Source organism: Astatotilapia calliptera, chromosome 16 (genome assembly GCF_964374335.1).
Source record: "Astatotilapia calliptera chromosome 16, fAstCal68.1, whole genome shotgun sequence".
In the NCBI taxonomy this organism is placed as follows: Eukaryota; Metazoa; Chordata; class Actinopteri; order Cichliformes; family Cichlidae; genus Astatotilapia; species Astatotilapia calliptera.
Window position 1 is genome coordinate 18,951,128 of NC_137437.1, and position 19,830 is coordinate 18,970,957.

At 37.7% G+C, this 19,830-nt stretch overlaps 1 protein-coding gene and 1 long non-coding RNA gene across 3 annotated transcripts; one reads left to right on the top strand and one right to left on the bottom strand.

The window, feature by feature from the left end:
- Positions 1-333: 333 nt before the first annotated feature.
- On the bottom strand, positions 334-10,203 carry fastkd5 (FAST kinase domains 5). Of its 2 annotated transcripts, none has more exons than XM_026145506.2 (2): positions 8,931-10,203; positions 334-4,598 (listed from the first exon to the last, which is right to left on the bottom strand). In XM_026145506.2, the coding sequence occupies exon 2, from the start codon at positions 4,584-4,586 to the stop codon at positions 2,166-2,168; it is 2,421 nt and encodes an 806-aa protein (XP_026001291.1). In that variant the 5' UTR covers positions 4,587-4,598; positions 8,931-10,203; the 3' UTR covers positions 334-2,165. The 2 variants fall into 2 exon arrangements, with proteins under 2 accessions (XP_026001291.1, XP_026001290.1); XM_026145505.2 differs by lacking the exon at positions 8,931-10,203 and adding an exon at positions 5,095-5,242.
- On the top strand, positions 8,138-12,046 carry LOC145421219 (uncharacterized). Its single transcript, XR_013902527.1, has 2 exons — positions 8,138-8,521; positions 10,618-12,046. It is a non-coding gene; the product is annotated as an uncharacterized LOC145421219 (long non-coding RNA).
- The last annotated feature ends 7,784 nt before the right edge of the window (positions 12,047-19,830 follow it).

Below are 19,830 nucleotides of genomic sequence, written 5' to 3' on the forward strand. Positions count from 1 at the left end.
GGGGTTTTTTTGCCTTTCTTTTTGGCACTGTCCAACAAAGAGTCCTTGAAGCGGCTTTTTGTTTAGGGCAGCTGGCAAGATTAAAGCACCAACAACATTTTCAGGGAGCCACAAAGAAAAAGAAAGATAGAACGGGAAGGAACAAACACTTTAAGAATGGTCAGCACACCTGCAGTCTCACCACACAAGGGCTCATTTCAGCTTTTTTTTATCATGTTCCTAGACACTGATATGTAAGCAAAAATTCCGGCATTGCACTGATTTCCATGCATGTCAATAGATTGCAGGAATCAACTTGCAAATTCGTACAACATATATCCAATATGAAAATACTCACAATTTAATCATGTTTTATTAATAATTTTTAACCGTGAAAAGTGATGCATACACTGTTTTTCCATGAGTGGGATTTAGGAAATTGCATTGAAATGCCATACTGTCAGTAGCAAACACACTCTTGAGTTACAAGCAAAGAAAACAGGAATGTAAAAACTCTGCAATAAAAAAATCTGTTCCGCAAGCAACTCTGTACTACTGCGACACCACTTTGTGTTTACAGCTACAAGGCAAGAAAAGGTGTCACAGAAAATAGTTCTAACAATTTCTTTCATCCTTAAAAAAAAACATAATAACAAACATGACCTGCGGAGCAAAGCCATTTTAGGATAGCTCGGAGGAGTCAAAAGTAGCTGAATTTGAGAACATGAGTTCTATTAGGAATAATTTCCCAGGTTTAGTGGCTATGTGACTAGTTTATGACTTGTAGACTCAAACTTATTTATTAGGTAACACTGGCTGAAAATTCTAAGCAGTGCCAGATTTACATTAATTCTTCATATTAATGGGCAAATGCTTAAGAATGGTGTATCCTACTACTCTAAAATGTCGTTTTTAAGCCAATCAGGAAGGTGGTTGCACAAATCGTGGCTTAAAAGCAAGTGAATATAGTTGATTTCATAGTTATTTAAGCAATTGCTGAGCAGCTAAAGGTTATACATTTTGACTTACTCATCTTTTACATAACTGTACTTAATGTTCTATCCATACAGGTTAATTTCATTCAAGGTTTTCACTCACTTTCAAAAAGTAAAGTGTATTTTATTGACAGTTTAGGTCCATCATCATTTAATGATGCCAGTTTGTCTTGTTAATCTTTTGAACTTTGTTTAAATTTTACTTTAAAGTTGTTGTTTTTTTTTAAAGTTGAACTACAACATTATAGAAAATGATATCCAACATGAGGCGTTCTTTAAAAAAAACTCACCAAAGATGCAAAAGATAATTACATCGCCCACATGATGAATGAATCATAGCTGAATTTCCTACTGTCATGTTTTTGTTTCCACTTAATTTACACTGTAAATGTTTCTAGCATTTGTTTTTGTATGTATTTCTCCTGTTGTGTATTTATTCTTGTTGGCTTTAAATGGGACCTAAAATTCTGTTTGACCTCATGTGAACAGATGTGTTGAAATGACAATAAAAACCCTTGAATCCTTGAACACTTTTTAATTCACTGTCACAATGGTCTTGAATAAACAAGCTGCTTGCATGAGCAGAACAGCTTTGCTAAGGAAATGTAAGAAGACCCAGATCCATGTTTGAATTTGAAAAAACATGTTAGACATAAAATGCTGTTATTTTTGGTTTTCATTTGCTAAAAGGTTGTGGCATCCCATTTTAATCCTGTCTTTATTAAGTTATATAACAAGTTTTGGCTTTCCAGGTGTCGTAATACAGATTCCTAAACAAGCATTGCCTTTAATTCTGTATTCACAGTGACATATTTAATGTGCAAACTGGGCAGGTTCATACTTGAGACAGAAGAACTGACCTCTGAAAAGACTATCATCATTGATTTGAATCAGGAAAAGCTTAACATTTAAGTAAACACACAAGAACATACAAATGTTAAATGTATTTTATACTACAGCCAGGCATTGAAAAGCTGATGCTTTAGTTTTCATGTCAAGTTTTTACAGTCTTGAAATGTAAATGTAAAAATATATTTTTACAAAAATCTCAACAAAAAAACATCTTTTATTCTGCAATGTGCAGATATTTTGCACACTGTAAAGATTTTCCAGAAGCCTGATGGTTATATAGTTTGCAACGGACTCCACATTTTCTCCACTTCACTGTGTCTCTTACAGGTCTGAGAATCATTATAGATTGTCGTAGAGTTTGCAGTGCAGATATGCCAGCTTCTCGGCTCTGCTTTTCCTCAGCAATGGAAACCACTCTTGATAACTAAGCTCTACAACCCTATAGCCTGCTATCTTTAACTGCCTTCTCTTCATGGCATGAAGTCCCAGGAGCTGCTGTGACTGGGAGCAGAAGTGGTTCCTGTTCGAGACCTGTACGGCAATTTTGACTATCTCATTGGAGTCCTTGCGAGAAGACCCAAGGTGACTGGGTTTGGTCAGAGTTTCTATAATATCAGTGGTCAAGTCTAGCACTGTGTCAAAGAGTCTCCCACTTTCATCGGGCCGTAATCTTTGAAGAGATGTAGTCTTCACTTTAGGTGATTGAGCCAAAGGCGCTTTTGTGTTGTTGTTTTTATTTATCAACTGTGCTAAAAGTTCATCAGTTATTGTAACTCCTACATTTAATTTCCCCCAACCCTGATTAGAAGGAAATGTGGATGGGCTTTGTTCTAGAGATGCTTGGTTCACAGGTACAGGCTGCCCAGTGGAGTTGAGGTGCACTTCCAGGTCAATGGAGCGAGTATGGGGAAGGATCATTCTTTTACATACAAACTCCTCTCCACCAAGCAGATCTTTCAGAGCAGATTCTGCCTCCTGAACCTCAGGTTTCTGGCACACATCTGACTGAGCAAACGTCCACAGCATTTCTGTAACCTCATCTCGAAGTTCATTGCTCAGTCGAGGGCCAGTCCACTGAGGCAACTCCAAAGCTACAACTCCATCTAAAGTGAACAAATCCTTCTTCAGCTCAAGCTGTGTGCATTTCAGTGCTAAGTTGATAAAATCAGGGCTCAAGGCTAATGCAATTAGGTCCTCTGGGAACTGTGAGACAAAGGCCAAGCCTAAAAGACCAGTGAGCAGATGCTCTGGGTATCGTTGAAATTCAGCTTTCCTTTGCCTCAGGGATTCTGTAAGACTTGGATAGAAGCTTGGACTCCGTGATGGGAGAAACCCTAATGTGCCATAAGCCCACAAGAGTTTGCATGAGTCTTTACTTCTGCAGTGTGGCACTAGCAAGGGTACTCTGTCAGCGACAGCAGTAAGGATACTGTCATTACTGTAATGAAGAGCAGAACAGGTCAGTGCCACGTGCATTAGCCCCTTGACACCCATTCTGTGGGCACGCTTAGGAACTTCCTCTGCCATGGCCTCCAGCCATGCCCTGTGATATAAATAACTGAAACGCAAGTACTTCAACACATTCACCATGGCAAAGTCGCTCATCTCCTTCACAAAAGAGAGTGCCTTATCGACAATGCGAGTCACTGCACTCTCAGATATTGAAGTTTGGGATTTAAAGAGTCCTAAGCATATAACACCAACCTCCTCAGGTCGCAATTGTAGCAAATGATGCATGAGAAGCTGCTCCAGAGGACGGATCAAGTCTTTTGGACACTGCCTACCCTCTCCCAATATATACAACAGTTGGACCAGCTCGGGCACGCCCAATTGTCCCAGATGCAGACGAACAGAGTCATAGAGGTGCAGTAGGAACTGAGGTGCCTGCTTCCCTATACAGCGCCACAAATCAGCAGCTAAAATCAACTGATGCAAAGTCATCTGACTGGACCGGCGACTCAGCTCAGTCTCGTACAGTTCGAGTACAGTGTGGGCAGAGGGCATGCCCAGCCACACAAACGACTGCAGCACCTCCAGCAGCTGAAGTTGAGTAAAGTAGCGAAGGTGTTCCACGGAATATCGGAGGAGCATGATGAAGCGCTGGTCACTCCTCACTAACGGCATCTTGTCTGGGTGCAATCGACTGAGCTCCATAAGAAACTGAGACACATCAGATGCTTTCATGCTGCCCTTTAAAACAGCCACTTTTTGGAGCAGCTGCATTGCCTCCTCCCATTTGAGTGGGTGAGGTCTTTGGTTAAGGTCTAGGCTCATTGAGGCATACTCTGGTCTGCATTTGTGGAAGGCACGCGTCTCTACTTTAACATCTGGTAGTACAGGCTTTCTCTGGTAAGAGGACGCTGAGGGGATCTCCGGTTCAGAGCTTTTATTGAAAGCCAAGTCCAGAAGAGTGTTCTTTGAGCTGGAGAGGTGTCGTGAGCAACTCACACTGTAGCGATTGCTCCGTTGCCAGAAAGAAGGTGCGAGAGTGGGTAGACACTGCTCATCTTCATCGTTGTCTGTTTGGCTATGGGAGGCTGCAGAGTTCAATGCAGAGTGATGATATGAAGAAGGGCTGTAACGGAGCCTGTAACCTTCTAAACATACTTCATTGTGCTGCGACAAGATTCTCTTTTCCTCCAGATCATCAGCTTCATCCTCTGGTTTGATATACGCATGCTGAGCCCTGGCAAAGCCTTTTCTCAGGCCTGGGAGGTGGCGTAGCCTGGGCATCCAGCGACACACCACACAGGTAGCCATGGGTGTACCACACTAGAAAACATAGCAAAATACAGCAAAACAAAAGTCATGTGCCAAGTCAAGTAATGTGCCAAGCAAAAACATATCTTACAAATGAATAAATTATACATTGTTTGTATTAAAACCACAATTAAAAAGATACAGATTCATACAGATGAGCTTCCTTGTTAGTTTTTAAAGGTTGAAACTTTAGACACAAACATAAAGCTGCTTGTCAATCGTGACATACACTATTTTTTTGTTATGGTGGCTATAATAATGCACTTTGTAGCTCTTTCCGAGACTGACTACAATACATGATATTTCTCTCTTAAAATTACAGTTTAAACTAAACGATAAACCTAAATTATTTAGAGATTTACATGTTAAAGTAGTCTGTCCATCTGTAAACCAACAGAGGTCGGACACGTTTTAGAATGAGACAGCAGGAAACACGATGCTAATTTAAACTACACTAAACTAAAAGTGCACAAATCTGTATGTATTTTAACCAGATCGTTGAACTGACCTTTTACGATCCAAAAGCAACACGTGCAACGGTGAGAAACCTCAAGAAATCATGGCAGGAACACACAGCATTAGTCTGTTAGAACGACTCTTCTGACAGACCTACGGCAACCCCACCGGAACTCGTGAATTTGATTTTCAAAATAAAATAAACTTTACATTATCAGCTACATTGTTATACGCATACATATTCTAAAACAAATTAATACATCAATTTGAAATATAGAGCACTGTATTAGCACGCCGCATTTTAATTTAATCCTTAGATTTAATAATAATTGCCTGTAAAAGTACCGTGTCTGACTGTATGATATTATTATGGCAGGTTGATCTAACTTCCGTGGAGAGCAGCGTGTGACCTATGGCAGCTGGGTAGGTTCAAAACTACTCATTCAACGAGCCGCAATGAGAACACATCAGCAATAACACAAGTTGTGTTAACTGAAACTAATTAATAATAATCATCACATTTGATTAAAACAAAAAAACACCCTACCTGACCTAAGATGTTCGCATACCATAAAAACCATTCATGTTGAAATCTTATTTTACATCAGTACCCAGTAGTACATAAATAAATGTGATTCTGGAACTAAGAAACAATATAGATATACAACAATTTTTGTGATAATTACTTTTATATTTTATGTTGATTCAATGGTTACAGTACTGTGCAAAGGTCTTGAGCTACCTTGTTTTTTAATTCGTTGCTAGGAAATGGGAAAGAGCTTGAAAGTCAGTATTTGGTAAGACTAACTTTATGCGTCAACATAACTTGGACTATTTTTTTTTCTTATTTGTTAATTACATAACTTTCATGTACTGTTCATCTGCTCTAACATTTTTAAGGCCTGCCACTTCTTCTTTTGTGTTCCAAGCTCTTTGGGAGTCAACTTGTTAGTGCAAAAATACTATTTTATATTTTATGTTTTTATATGGCAGATATTATTTATAGATTTTTTTCATATTTATAATTCAACAAAAAAAATGGGAACACATTCTGTGTTTTTTGACAGGCTTCTAGTAAAGAAGATGCAGAAAAACAATTTAAAAGTTCTTTGCTAAGTTGTCTGTTTTTTGTAGATACAAAACTGCTTCAGCCTTAGAGTTTGGTAACTTTTTTTTTTATGTTGGAACGATTCAGGACGGAACTGAAAATGAATAAAAACATCCAATGTTCAAAGAAAAATTTTAGCATATCTTCAGAAAACCTGGCATTTAATTCATTGGAAGCAAAATATTAAGAAAAAAGGGGTAACTCTTTTTCGTATTTGTTGTGTGAGAAGCTGAGCTATCAAACTAGGTTATACTGTAAAACATGTTTTATTTTTAAAATCTATCAATTTTTTTCTTTTCTTTTTCCCTTTCTGTTCATTTAGGTATGACCCACGTTAATTATTATTGCCCTGTTTAGATGTTCCATATTTTATTCAAGTGTGTTTATTCTAATATTTCTACACATAATAATTTCTTAATTCCAAAATGTACTGCCCAAGTCTAAAACAAGTTGTATATCAGAAGATATGTAAGGGCCCAGACACTTGCTGCCATTTGAAGTCTTTAAGTTTTTTCACTCTATAGATCCTGTCTTGCTCCTCCTTACTGTTGTTTCAAATTTTTATTCTTTTATTAATAAATTTGTTAATTTATTTTAAAACAGCAAACAATTCATGTTCAGTTAACTTGAATTGTTTGCGTTTTACAGATAATGAAAATGACCAATCTAATCAATTTGATTTAAAAAAAACAAAAACATAAAAGTTGGTTGAATAGAAAAATATCTGGTTTTGATGTTTTTCTTTCTCTTAAATGCAACACAACTTGTTTCTGTGAAAGATTCATTCCTAACACTAAAACTGTCTAAGATTCAGTTTAATTATAAAATTGTGGTGAGTAAATTCTAAGTGTTTTAGTTTAGTTTTATCACACTTAGGCAAGCTCACTGTCACATTTTTACCACATGAGATTCTACATATTCTCTTCAAACACCTCGATTTTAAACAACAGTTGTTGCTGTTGTTAGTTTTTGAAGATTTCCACTATATGCTGCATCCATTCTATGCCTGCAAAAAAACACTGTTAGCAAAATAAAAGATTGATTTGTAATGTTGCCACCCCCATGTTTTTGTTTGCTTGTTTGTTTTTTGAATCCTCAAAGTGAATTTTAGGAAATGTTAAATATGTCACAGAAATAACAGTTGAAGTGAGACTTCTTTGAAATAGTTATTGTATCTATTTTATTTGTTGTTGTTTTTTTCATTAAAGTGCAACATCATAATCGTTCATATGTTTTCAATGCAATGCTTTCTGTCACTGAAATTAACATTTGCATTTCTCTTCTGTTTGAGCAGAAAAGGCAACTTCAAAATCTGTGCCTCCATTGTGTGACTTCACACATGAATGAATCCAGGGGTTAGAGGTGAACTACACTGACCTATGTGCAAGACAATTCTCTCATTTCTGCTGGGAACACTTCTTATGTCCTTTCAGCAAAAGACACTGAGCCATGTAGGTGGCCTTTGGATTCCCTTTGTAAAACTTGTTGCTGACATTAGTGAATATTTTTATGTTACTAAATGTTACAGTTCAATTGTATACAGAAGCATGGTGGTATAGTCTTTCATTAAACTAAAGATAAAAATCTATTATAATATTTTTTTAATTTATCTAATATTGTAAATAATGGCAAATAAAAAACAAAACAAAAAAAAACTAAAACATAGAAAGTCGAAAAATTGTATCATCATTATTATTCGTTTAATTTCTAAGGTTCTGTTTTGGTTACACTGCGTCAAATTCTGGTCAGCTACAAATCTGAAAAGCCATCCCAGAAAATTCCCCAAATAATACGTTTTATGTAGTAAACAGATTTAGCACACAGACGTATACTATCATCCAGTTTAAACAAATAGAAAACATTTATTTTTCGTTAGATCGAATTATTTTAAGAATGTATTAAATTTCATAAAACATTTTTATTCCACGTGTAAACATCACCAAAATCAACTTAGAGAGCCTTAAGGCGTCCCGTCCAGTGATTATAATGGGAGGCAATTTGATATATTTTCCCCTATTGAAACGGCTTATCTATGTGACCACCTTTGTATGTATAGCTACAATATACGAATTAAGTGAGGAAACTTCAGAGTCCCACTTGGAGAGGAAGTAGAGGATTTATGCTAATGAAGGAGTTGAGGCTCCGCTACGCTGGCTGGGAACCGCCCTTCATTCACCACATGGTTAAAAGGAGAGTCTACTCGCGCCACTTTCGCAATCTTACTACGATTCCCAAAATCCTAGCAAATCATAATAGTAGCACATGGTTGTGCACTTTTTGGAGGGGGTTACACGTCTTAGCCGATGTTTAATCTGTGAAGTCTGTGTTCTTTTTTTTTAATTTTGCAGATGTCCAAGAAACTGGGTAAACGGTAAGTCTGAACAAGTGAGTGAAGATGGTGGATTTTTTTAGTGTCTTATAAGGCGCGTGTTGTTGGCAAGAAACCTGTTGTTAGCCTTTTTTTGGGAGATGCGGTAAACGTCGGGAAAGTGAAATTCGCTGGGTTGACTTCGGTACGTGTGTGCGCTCTAACGTATATGCGAGGAGGGGAGAAGAAAGCGTTTTAATGGTCAAGTTTCCGCATTTTTAAAAACAAATGTTGTAGGAGCGCATGGCAACCTCTCCTCCATGGCAGGAGAATGAGGGAGATTTGAAAAGCATGTGTTGCCGCTGCTGTTGCACCTCTTGTCGGTACCTCGGGGAAGTGGTCCACACTCGTAAAACGATAAAATTAAATAACCGCTACAAATTTTGGCAAAAGCCCCAAGTTGTAGACTCACGTGCCCGCGCTGTCAGCCGTCTGTTTGTAGAATTTTTAAGTTTTCAGTCATTTCGGGTTGCAGTGGTGTACATTTAAAAGTGCCTCCAGAACAAAGCAGCAGCAGCAGCACATGGGGTTCTAGCAGGCCGCGCGCCTTTGCTATCCCGCGAGCTGCCGAGTTAGCGGCTAACGCTAATATGCCAACAAAAACATTGTGATTTTATAATAATAACATAATTGTCACTAGCTGCGCGGGCTCTATTATGTTTATTCAAATGCCGCTGTCGGCGTTTACAAGCACCTGGGAGCACGTGTACTGATCTCTAATTAGCATGTGTGAGTTAGCCATACTGAAACAACTAAGTTGGCTAAGACAAGGGGCAATACAATGCTTAGAAGTGGATGGGGAGTGGAAGCTAATATCCAAACATTACCAGCATACTTCATGAGATTACTAGGGTATTGGATTAAGTGTTGTCTTTAAGGAATGCTGATAGGTGAACAAACTTTAATTGGATAATTATCTAAACAACTAAACACACTGTAGCAAGCTGCACGCGTTAGCCTGTTTGGCTAGCGCATGCTTACAGCAGACTGTTTTGATGGAGCCCTCGCGTAACTACTAGCTTGTGTGGTGGATTCTGCGTTTTAAGTTTGGAGCAGTTGCGGTCTCACGCGTGGTCCACAGACTAGTCATTATAAGCGAACGCCTCACGTGCGGCCAGTTTTAGCTGCGTGTGTGTGCACGGACACTGTAACATCGTCGATGTAGTCCCATGTGCTGTTCTTGCAGTGGCTATTAGGGTTTTTTTTTTTTTTTTTTTTAAACTGTGGACTCCTGGGCGCCATGTTAGCGGGTGGGGGAGGGGTACAGAAATGTGGCTGGAGTACAAGTGTTGGTATCCATGAACAGTCCCGGTTCAGACTCCTGGTTTATCATTTAGCTTTAAGGTGTTCGAGGTTATTGGCGTCTCTGACGCTATCATCTCGATTGCCATGCGGGAAGCTTGGCTGCTTGAGATTAATTGGAACAGAGTTTTGGGTTTGGGGGGGGGGGGGGGGGTTGTAAACGGACGCATGGTGTATAGCTACTCTTGAATAACAGTTTTTGCAGAATGTCCTGAACGTTATATGAATGCAACGATTGAAAGTGAGTGGGGTGTGCATACAGAGGGGGAAAGTCTTTCATGGAACCTCAAAATATGTGCAGAGATGGCAAATAATTGTCCAGGATTAGCAAGGACAATTTAAGCACTCAAATGTGCATGTATTTGTGTAATTAAATTAATGATTTCTCCAGCAACTTAAAAAAAACTTGATGCCTAAAAGGGTTTATAATATCTTGACCACTAAAAATCGTCATGAAGTTTAGCCTTACAAGGACCATTCTAGTTGGGAGGGAAATAGTCTTTTCTGAGTGAGTTCATACACCACACTAATCACAGTACTCTTTGCCCGTTCAACTTTGTCAAGACTCTGCAGATGTATGAGATCGTTACTGTATACTGAGTTTGATCTTTTGAATTTTTATTAGAGAAAATTACCTACGTCAAAACTTGTCAAACTGCAGCTAACCTCTAACATTTGGTAAACCACAAACTGATAAATGTTAGGCTTGAGTTGGGTATAAACTTTCTTGTACAATGTCTTTGTGTATCTTTTTTGTTATTCCTACTGTTAATGCTACATCTTATTTATCCCTACAGAACCCCATTCACATCTGTCTCCTGGGCAGTCGTCACTGTGGCTTTAAAGGCACAGTAATGCAGTCTGTGAGGAGAACGTCACACGAGCAGTTTACAGTCACTGTAGTGCCAAAGTGCTTACAGTGCAGGTAGTTTTGTTCAATTCTACTGCAGTGAAGGCACTTTCAGCACTCTTCTGATAATATTAACTGAAGGAAGCTGACTTGTTCATAAACACAGCCTTTATGTTGCAAGTCCTAAGTAGACTGAATCCACATACACTTGTAAATAGACATCTGGCAAGACCTTGTCGTCTTGCTGTGAGGCTCAGCCCCCTGATGTTTTGGAGCAAAGCAGCTGTGTAAGAAGCAAACATGCTAAATGGTTGTTAGATGTTGTATATCACTGTGGAAAAGTGCACAGAATTGGAGCAGCTGCTGATTTGTTTTTGTATTTTTATTTGACTTTATGTATGAGGAGAGGAGTCTTAAAAAATTGTTACCTGGCAAAATGTGACTACTACTAGTACTTATGCTAAGGTGCATCTAGTGCAGATAGTGAAGTAGACTAGCACCTACTGCCCTAAGTGCTCCTTCTGGCATAAGGGGCTGGGACTCTCATCTGCCATGTATCTCTGTATGCATACATGTGAGAGTGAGAGTTTGGGTTTTTTGAAGTATATTTGCATGGACACTCTTAATCTTAATTGTGGCTGTCCTCCGTTAGTTTTGCGTAGTTGCGCTGCAAGAAGAAATAAGTTGTGCAAATCTATGCAAAACTGACGGTGGCCTGCGTTTCCATCCAAATCCTCTTTGCGCATCGTCTATGAAAGAACAGTCACAGTCTGGTTTCCAGTGCACCTCTGTCAATAATGTAAAGACAAGGTTTCAGTAGTATTAAAGTGCTTATAGTGCAGGTAGTCTTCTTACTGTTTAAATTCTACTGCAATGTGAGCACTTCAAGTACTCCTAGACTACGTCGTCTTGGGAAAACTGCAGGGGTAGCTTATGCACGTGGGTCTCTGGTTAGTTTTGCTGGTTTGCTTTCAGCTTTTAAATGTACTGCTGTGCAAATCCATGCAAAACTGATCATAGAACTGAAAATAATCTATCAGAAGTGATCCCTTTCTGTGCAGGTTGGGAGAGGTGGCAATGCTCTGTGCTTGTGTGGTATTGCACTTGTCCCGGCCTGTTGAGGACACTGGGAATTGTTCTGCAAGTTCTCCCAGGATACTTTCTTAAAATCTGAATTTGATTATAATCTGTTTTTGTTTTTTGTTTTTTTTGTTTTGTTTTCTTTTCTATGCGCACCTATTCCTAACAAGCTTTTAAATGTAGGTCACTTGAGAGTTGAGGAAATTTCTTGCTTAGAGCACCTTGTCATATATCTAAGGAAATATTTACTGTATGCAATGTAAATACAATACTTTATGAATAAATACTTAAATGACTCCTTTGTTCAAGTTTTTCTTCAAATATGTAATTCATTGTTAGTTTGAAAACTTGCCTTCAAAATGAGTTTTTGCTTCATGGCACGTCTTAACTGCAGGGTGTACTAATTTCAAAGTGATTTAATCCCACAAGGGTCCTCCGGTGATGATCGCTACACACACTGTCAGGAAAAAGGGGTTTCATGTGTTTCACGCAGTTGCCAGTAGGTTGTATAACAGGAGCAGCTGCATTAACTCCAGACATGCTTGCAAAAGCATGGAGCAAGTTTGTCTATATGTACACTTACCATGCATACAGAGGGGTACACACAAAGTAGTTTTAGATGTCTACTTGTTTGGACAAATATGTAAATAGATGTAAAATTGCATTGCCTTACAAACTTCCCAAAACTTGAACTTAATATTTGTCCTTTGCCCACTGATTTGTGGTCGTTATGCAATCTGTTTTATATGAAGTAAAACAATCAAGTCAGCCCTGTAATGACATGCTTATCACGCTTGCGTTCTTGAGATTCTTAAGTTAAAAATAAATTAAAAAAAATTATATATAATTTTTTATTTATTTTTTTTTTAAACAGTCTTGAGTAATTGCGCGAACATGCCATGCAGCAAAAGTATGTATACTTATAATTGCCAGAAGCTTCCACAAACCCTAAAGTTTCTCAATAAAAAGAAAAAATGCAATTCTGGCAATTACTTCATGGTTCAGGCGTTTAAGGGTTCATGCAAATCCAGAGTACGTAGTTGTATCTACCTTATTAAATGGAAAACTAGGTGAAACCAGTAACCTCTTTAATAAAAATTGGACACTTAAGAGACAAACTTTACAACTTTTAAATAATCTTCCTCATTTTGCTGAGTCTTAACATGGAAGTGGTGTCTGCTGTCATAGTGTTTTGATATTTGTTGGATTTTTATTATTTGGGGAGTTAAAGTAGAGTTTGCAGTTTTAGCATCCTCCAGCAGAGGGAGGTAGCTGTGCATTTAAGTGTTTGCTGGTCAGTGTAAGTGGCCCTGTACTGTACAAATGTAACACATTTAAACTGGAGACATGCAAATTAATGACTCCAAATCTGAAGAAGCATGCGCCCCTTAATGTTCTTAGTTTTCACAAAATTAAGACAATATTGGGTTTTATTTATTTTTTTTGGTGTCTTGTTCTGCAACGTTTTCTTTTACCTAAACCCCATTGCTATAAATAAGTACTGTGTTAACTGATATCAACTGAGTGAGCGCTCCACTTGTCCTAGGGTTCCAAGATCTAGCAGACTTCTGGTCATTGAGCAGAGTTTCCATTATTTGGCATTGTATGGTAGGCTGGCAGAGGGAGCCATTCACTGGAGTGTTCATCTTTCATTATCATGTCCTCTCTACTTGACAGACAAGATAAATGGGAAGCATCCAGAGAGGACATGAACTCAAAGATGCATTTCTGCTTGTCAGTCCGTGCAGATTGCTCTAGCAACCTCTATTTAAGTTGATGTCGAGAAAGTCCTATACCTTTATTAGACACAGAATGCTGTGTGACTGTGGACTGTTGGGTAAAAAGCAACCAGTGCATTTAAGTTTTTGTCCAGACTTTGAGATCCAACTATAGCTATGGAAATTAAAATAAAACACCAGAAAGAGTACTCACAATAAAGTCGTATAACTATTTTTTTTTTTCTTTTTCTCATACAAGCATGTTGGCTTGTTCCTCGTATAGACCGAAATATCTAGCCTAAAAATTACTAGATGTTAATACATTTTGACAGTAGCCGTTTCCAGAGGATGAATCCCATGACCTTGGTGGGTTTTGACTCTTCTTTTGAATGCTATCACTCGTTTTATAACTTTGACATTTGCACAACTTGTCAGAAACTATCTTGGATGAAAAATGGCTCTGTGGTTTTCTTTGGTAAGCATTAATAACAGTGTTTTTAACTTCATTGTAAAACTATGATTCCAAAGGACTTTTGCTAATTTGCATTGTGCCTGGAAAGGAAGTTTCCTTATTTCTACAAATGCAAATGTGATTTTAATATAGTATGACATAGTTATAGTATGGCAATAGCATGATTTGATTATTCGAGGATGGCATTCAAGTTATCAAATGTTGTTACTATTAGAATGGGAAATGAGTGAATACCTGCTGTTTGTGAAATAAAGCAATTGGAAATTAACATATCGCTTTGCAGTTTGCACCTAATCCCCGCAGTACAAAAGCTCTCTCTCCTGGATATACCAGGCTTTTTGTCTTCTTGCTTGATTGCGTTGTTCATCTTGTAGACCTTCTTAATCTGTATTCAGAGTTCAGCCCCTCTTTTTTTCCCTATCGCCTCATTTATGGAAAGAAATGATAGAATTTTTTACTAGCCCCTTAACCCATTAAAGAGGTATTTTTCAGTCCAGGTTTATTGCATTTTATTGTGAACGGTCTTGCCCTCACTGTCCGCTGCATGAGTAGAGATGACACAGAACCCAATACTCAGGAAGACATTCATTCACTCTTCCATTGTGCCCTCCTTGTGCTTGAATGCCAAATTAAATTGAAGACAAGACAAAAAATAATAATGATAATAATTAAAAATTCCAAATGCCATGTTTCCTTGAGGGTCAAAATGGGATGGGAGCCTTTTTGTACCCACTTAAATTATTTTAGTTCCCTGGTGAAATTTTTGTAGTAAATTTGTCAAGGATTACAGACAAAGAGAATATGAGCACTTGAGTATGAGTCATTTTTCATGGAGGTGGGTTTTTCCCTTCTTTTTTATTTTTATTTTTTATCAGTGTTTAATACCCCCCAGCTCACTATCCTGAGCACAAACTCTTGTCCTGATAGCAGTTCCTAACCCGGAGCCATGTGTGGCTCTCATGAAGGCCACAATTTAGCAGATACCAATGTGATTTATGTCTAAATCCTAACCTGAACAGGTCTGTAGAGGTACTGCTTTCATGGTTATCAGTCTGAATTATTTTAGAGAAACCTAGCTGGCTCCTCTTAGTACCTATAGGGCTAATTGAATATTCAGAAGGGACCCTGTGTGTGTGTGTTGATGTTATGTCTCCGGGGATTGTTTAATTCTGCTAACAGACACAAAAAAGCCAGTGTGAGCCATGCTGCTGAGGCTGCAGTTCACTGCTGACATTCACTCCAGTCGGGGTCTGTTCCTTCAGCTGACCTCTGCCTGTTAACTATGGCTCTATCTCAAGGATCATGCCCGACCGGAGTATGAACTCCAATTTTACGCATGCATATTGCACACCACAGCTGTCAATTTATGCTAATGCACTTTTGAATCAGCCATGAAAAACAATTAATTTTCTGAGCAGGTTGAGGAGGAGTTTTCTCAAGGAGCTTGATCACAATCTTTAGTGCTGGAACACTTGCTGACTATGTGGCTTGTGAAGTGAGACATCGACTGAATTCAGTGTCTTTTTAAGATTGCAAAACAATATCTAGTTTGCTTGATATACTGTACTGTTTATTTTTAGACCTGAAACGATCTTAGCTTATTTACGGCCATATTATAGATATGTTATTTTAGCGCTGAAAACAAACAGATGTGGGTCCAACAGTATTGTGTTTTACAGACAAGAAAAGTAAAGACATAATCATAAAAACCTTTAACATAAAGTTGATATTATGTTTTACTTTAATTGTCCTTTTATGACCAATCATGAATATTTGGAGCAATGAAAATGATTTGAAACATGGATTTTATTTAATTGAAGAACACATACAGGGCGGTTTAAGGATGAATATGGGAAGCTGTGTGTAAAGTAGAGGGCACAGAATGCAGTGTGTGCAAGAGAGAGCATAACTGTGGCTATTCGGTGAATTGCTAAAGCACACAAAATGTCTTTAACCAAACTGCTTTCATGCTACCAATCTCTGACCTATTTTCACTCACTCTTGCTGTCACCTGTCTCTCATTTCCTGTCCTTAGGGAGTCAAAGTTCCCTTTGGCTTGAAAGCCTCTCCAATCTTTTTTCATCTGCCCAACTAATTTCCAGTAGGTCAGCCAGTAAGATGAACTGGCAGAGGTTTCAGTGCTGCAGATGTTAAAGCATCAACTGCTCCACAGTTTTCTGGCCCCGAAGTGTGAGAGGCAATTTCAGGGTTATTAGTGAAGTGACAGCGGTTTTACTGTATTTCATATGTACATCTCCGTGGACACACAAAATCTGAAGTTGCATCAAATGATGTAATGTTTTTATGTGTTTATGAATACAAATGAAAATCAAAAAATTTAAAGATGCTTTTTATGGTGCCAACGCAGTGTGGGAGCTTTATCTTGTCAGGATTATTTTATTATTATGTATTTAAAGAGGCTAAACTAAACTAAAGAACAAATAAAGTGAACGCTTCGGTTTTGGTCATAAAGGGAGAAATGGTCTGATGTTCAGTGTTATTTATTAGTAGAAAACTTACATTTTTGTGTTTGCAAAGCCTATTAGCAGTTTTGTTTTTTGCAGGCTGGAGCTTTTTTGATTCTAAACAACTGCTTGCTGCGTTTGGAAAGAGATTGATGAAAGCAGTGAGACTTAACAGTAACACTGTGGGTTGTAAACCTAAGACACTGAGCTAAGCAACACTAAAAGACCACTGAATTAAGGAGAACCACAGAGTTTGGTGGGAAATATCCACATACAAATACTGTTTGACTTCACTAAGAACATTATGCATTCCTATAGCAAATATGTGTTTGGTATTTTCTAATTCTTATGTATTTATTTAGCTAAAGGTTGCACATTAGTATTAGCAGGATGAATGAGAGTGATATACTTCCATGATGGTTGAAGCTGCGTACAGTGCATCCAAAAAGTATTTACGGAGCTTTACTTGTTCGACATTTTGTCAGGTTACAGACTTATTCCAAATTGATTAACTTTTTTTTAATTCTCCACATAATCCCCCATAATGACAAAGTGAAAATGTTTGCTTGATATTTTTGCAAATTTATTAAAAGTAAAAAATATATATATATATATAAAAAAAACCCAAAACATTTACATAAGCATTCACAGCCTTTGCCATGACACTCAAAATTTTGCTCCCACTAACCATCTGTCAGATGTTTCTATAACTAAGTCCACTTGTGGTAACTTCGTTTGATTGGACATGATTTTTAAAGGCACACACCTGTCTATATAAGGTCCCATAGTTGACAGTGCATATCAGCAAAGTCCAGGAAATAGTCTGTAGATATCTGAGACTGTATTTTATCAAGGCACAGATCTGGGGGTGTATATAAAAATTTCCGTAGTAGAATGAAGATTCCAATGAGTACAGTGGCCTCCACCATCCGTAAACGTATCATCCATAAATGCATACATGTACATATATAAATTTGCAAGGAAACCTTTTTCACTTTTTCATTATGGAGTATATAGTGTGTAGAATTTTGGGTTGAAAAATGAATTCAGTCCATTTTGGAATAAGGCTATAACATGACAAAATATGGAACAAGTGAAGTGCTGTGAATACTTTCCTACACTGTAGGTAGTTATTATAAGTAGTCCTGAAATTTCATTTTCCACAAGAGAGCAAGAAAAGGAAGACCGGTACTGGTTTAGCAGTTACAGATCGGAGCCCTTACAGTGACATTTAGACAGTATGGTTCAATATTTTTATAGTATTTTGTAAAAACTCTGGGTTTTATGTGGTGAATGATTGTATGACACAAAACAGGAAGCAGACTGTTTTCCCAAAAAAATACAGCAATTGTTTTTGGAAGGTTTCTCAATGGCATATGGTGCATCAAGTGAAAGCTAACAGAGAAATCCATTCAGAGTTTTTCTTCTATGAACTCTGAAGTAAAAATTCTAATTAAAACAAAATTGTTTAATGGCAAATGCAGTTTTACATTTATTACACCATTCCACTGATGAGATTGAAGCAACCTAAAACACTGTCACATGTTTATTTGTGATTGAAACATTAGATTTATTAGCACAGGATTACACAGGAGTAAATCACATTTTCTGTTCTGTTTTCTGTTTACTGCATGAGCCAAAAGCATATCCATCTTTTAGAGACAAATAACACTAGGCTTGCACATCCTTGTGCAGGGTGTCTCATGGATTTATAATATTTTAGCATACTATTTGTTCTAATCTACACCATTACTTTTGGCCAACAGCACTGATATAAAAGGCAGAACACCTGGTGGCTCAGACAACTGTGCCTAGAGACATACGTTTTTATTTATTTATTAAAATCTATTTTCAGTCAAAGAATATTAAAAGGACGCAGTTAAGTCATTTCAGCCCATTGCTATCTTGTATAACAAAAACATGAAACACAGCATCTCGATTAAGGTACACAACCATTTGTTCTTTAAAGCTCTTTGACACATATGCCCCAGTCTTGTGTGTTCTGCATGTTGATTTGCCACGATGTCTTATCTACTGACATTTGTCATCCTTTGTGTTTATGCATGCTATATAAAATCTTTGATACAGAGATATCTAGGAAATACAACCTTTTGGTCTAAGAAGTGTCTTGTTTTTTGGTTGTTGTTAGGGTTTTTGTTTTTTTTGTTTTTTTGGCGGCTCAGAAGACATATTGCTTTTTTTCTTCCTCTGTCTTCTTAGCAGCGTCTCATTAATTAACAAGTGATGTTAAGGAGGATGAGAAGTGGTCGATAGCAGGAGGAGAAATGGCAACACTTCATCTTGTACTCTTGCCAGGACCATGGATAAAGAACAAAGTGTTTGGCATTAGTTCTATTAGCATTAGTTTTAGTATAATGATAATGGGTTTTTAGTTTATTTCCAGTCTTTTATAGAAGTGATCAAAAAAGTGAATTTCTATATTTGGTATTATGCAGTATACTTCTAACTGTACACTGGTTCATCTCATCGTGTAAACAACAGTAACTTACTTACAGACATTTAAATGTAACCTAAAACTGTCACTGATGTGATTTCTACATGTAAATGCATATTGCTGAAGACAGGTTTGATCATTTCCAGTAATCCTCCCACTTCACTTGCACTGAAAAGATACATTTACAGTTCCTCTGTGGCCAATGAATCATATAATTTGTCATCACTGAGTGATTCCCCTCTGAGCTAGTATTAGATTACTACGTCTCCTAATTACTCAGTCTGAATTTGCATAATATTTCACTTCTATCGTCTGAAAGTTTACAAAGTAAAGCTGCAAGCAATTATCTGTCACCATCTTCAGTCAGGAGAATTGACTGTTTGACCCTGCTTGTACAAAAATCACACTTGACACTCGTACTCCTGCAGGCAATGTCAAATGAGACAGCTGGGGCTAACTCAGGATGACACACATCACTGACTACTGCTAAAGATGTTCCATTTGTCAGAAATAAACTAATATTTCCTTTCAGCAAAAGCTCCCTGCTCCACTACATTTCATATTTGCTGCAAGGCAGTGCTGAATCTATACTAGGTATGAAAGACCTCATGTGGTGCGCAGGAGGACAACCAGGGTATTGGCATGCCCTTTGTCCTAGATGTAAGAACCAGTCTTCTCGCTAATGTTCTACAAAGAGTGTGAAAGAGATTTAGAGCTTCTTGACAGTTTTAATAAGAAACTGGCAATGTTGCCAGACTGAATTCTGACAGGATTTATCACTACTGAGATAACCATCAAAATTCATTTACACAGAAATTGCGATTTTAGAAAAGTTGATCGCGTCTCGCCTTAGCGGCACAGTGCTCTTTGCACAACATATGAAAATGCAGTACATTGCTATACAAAGACCTCTACCCTGTAATGATGCATCACTGTAAATAATTGAATTTGTCTCATGCATTTCATTGTA

Excerpts from the sequence above, each read along its gene's own strand:
- fastkd5 (XM_026145506.2), bottom strand. The coding sequence starts at position 4,586 with ATGGCTACCTGTGTGGTGTGTCGCTGGATGCCCAGGCTACGCCACCTC.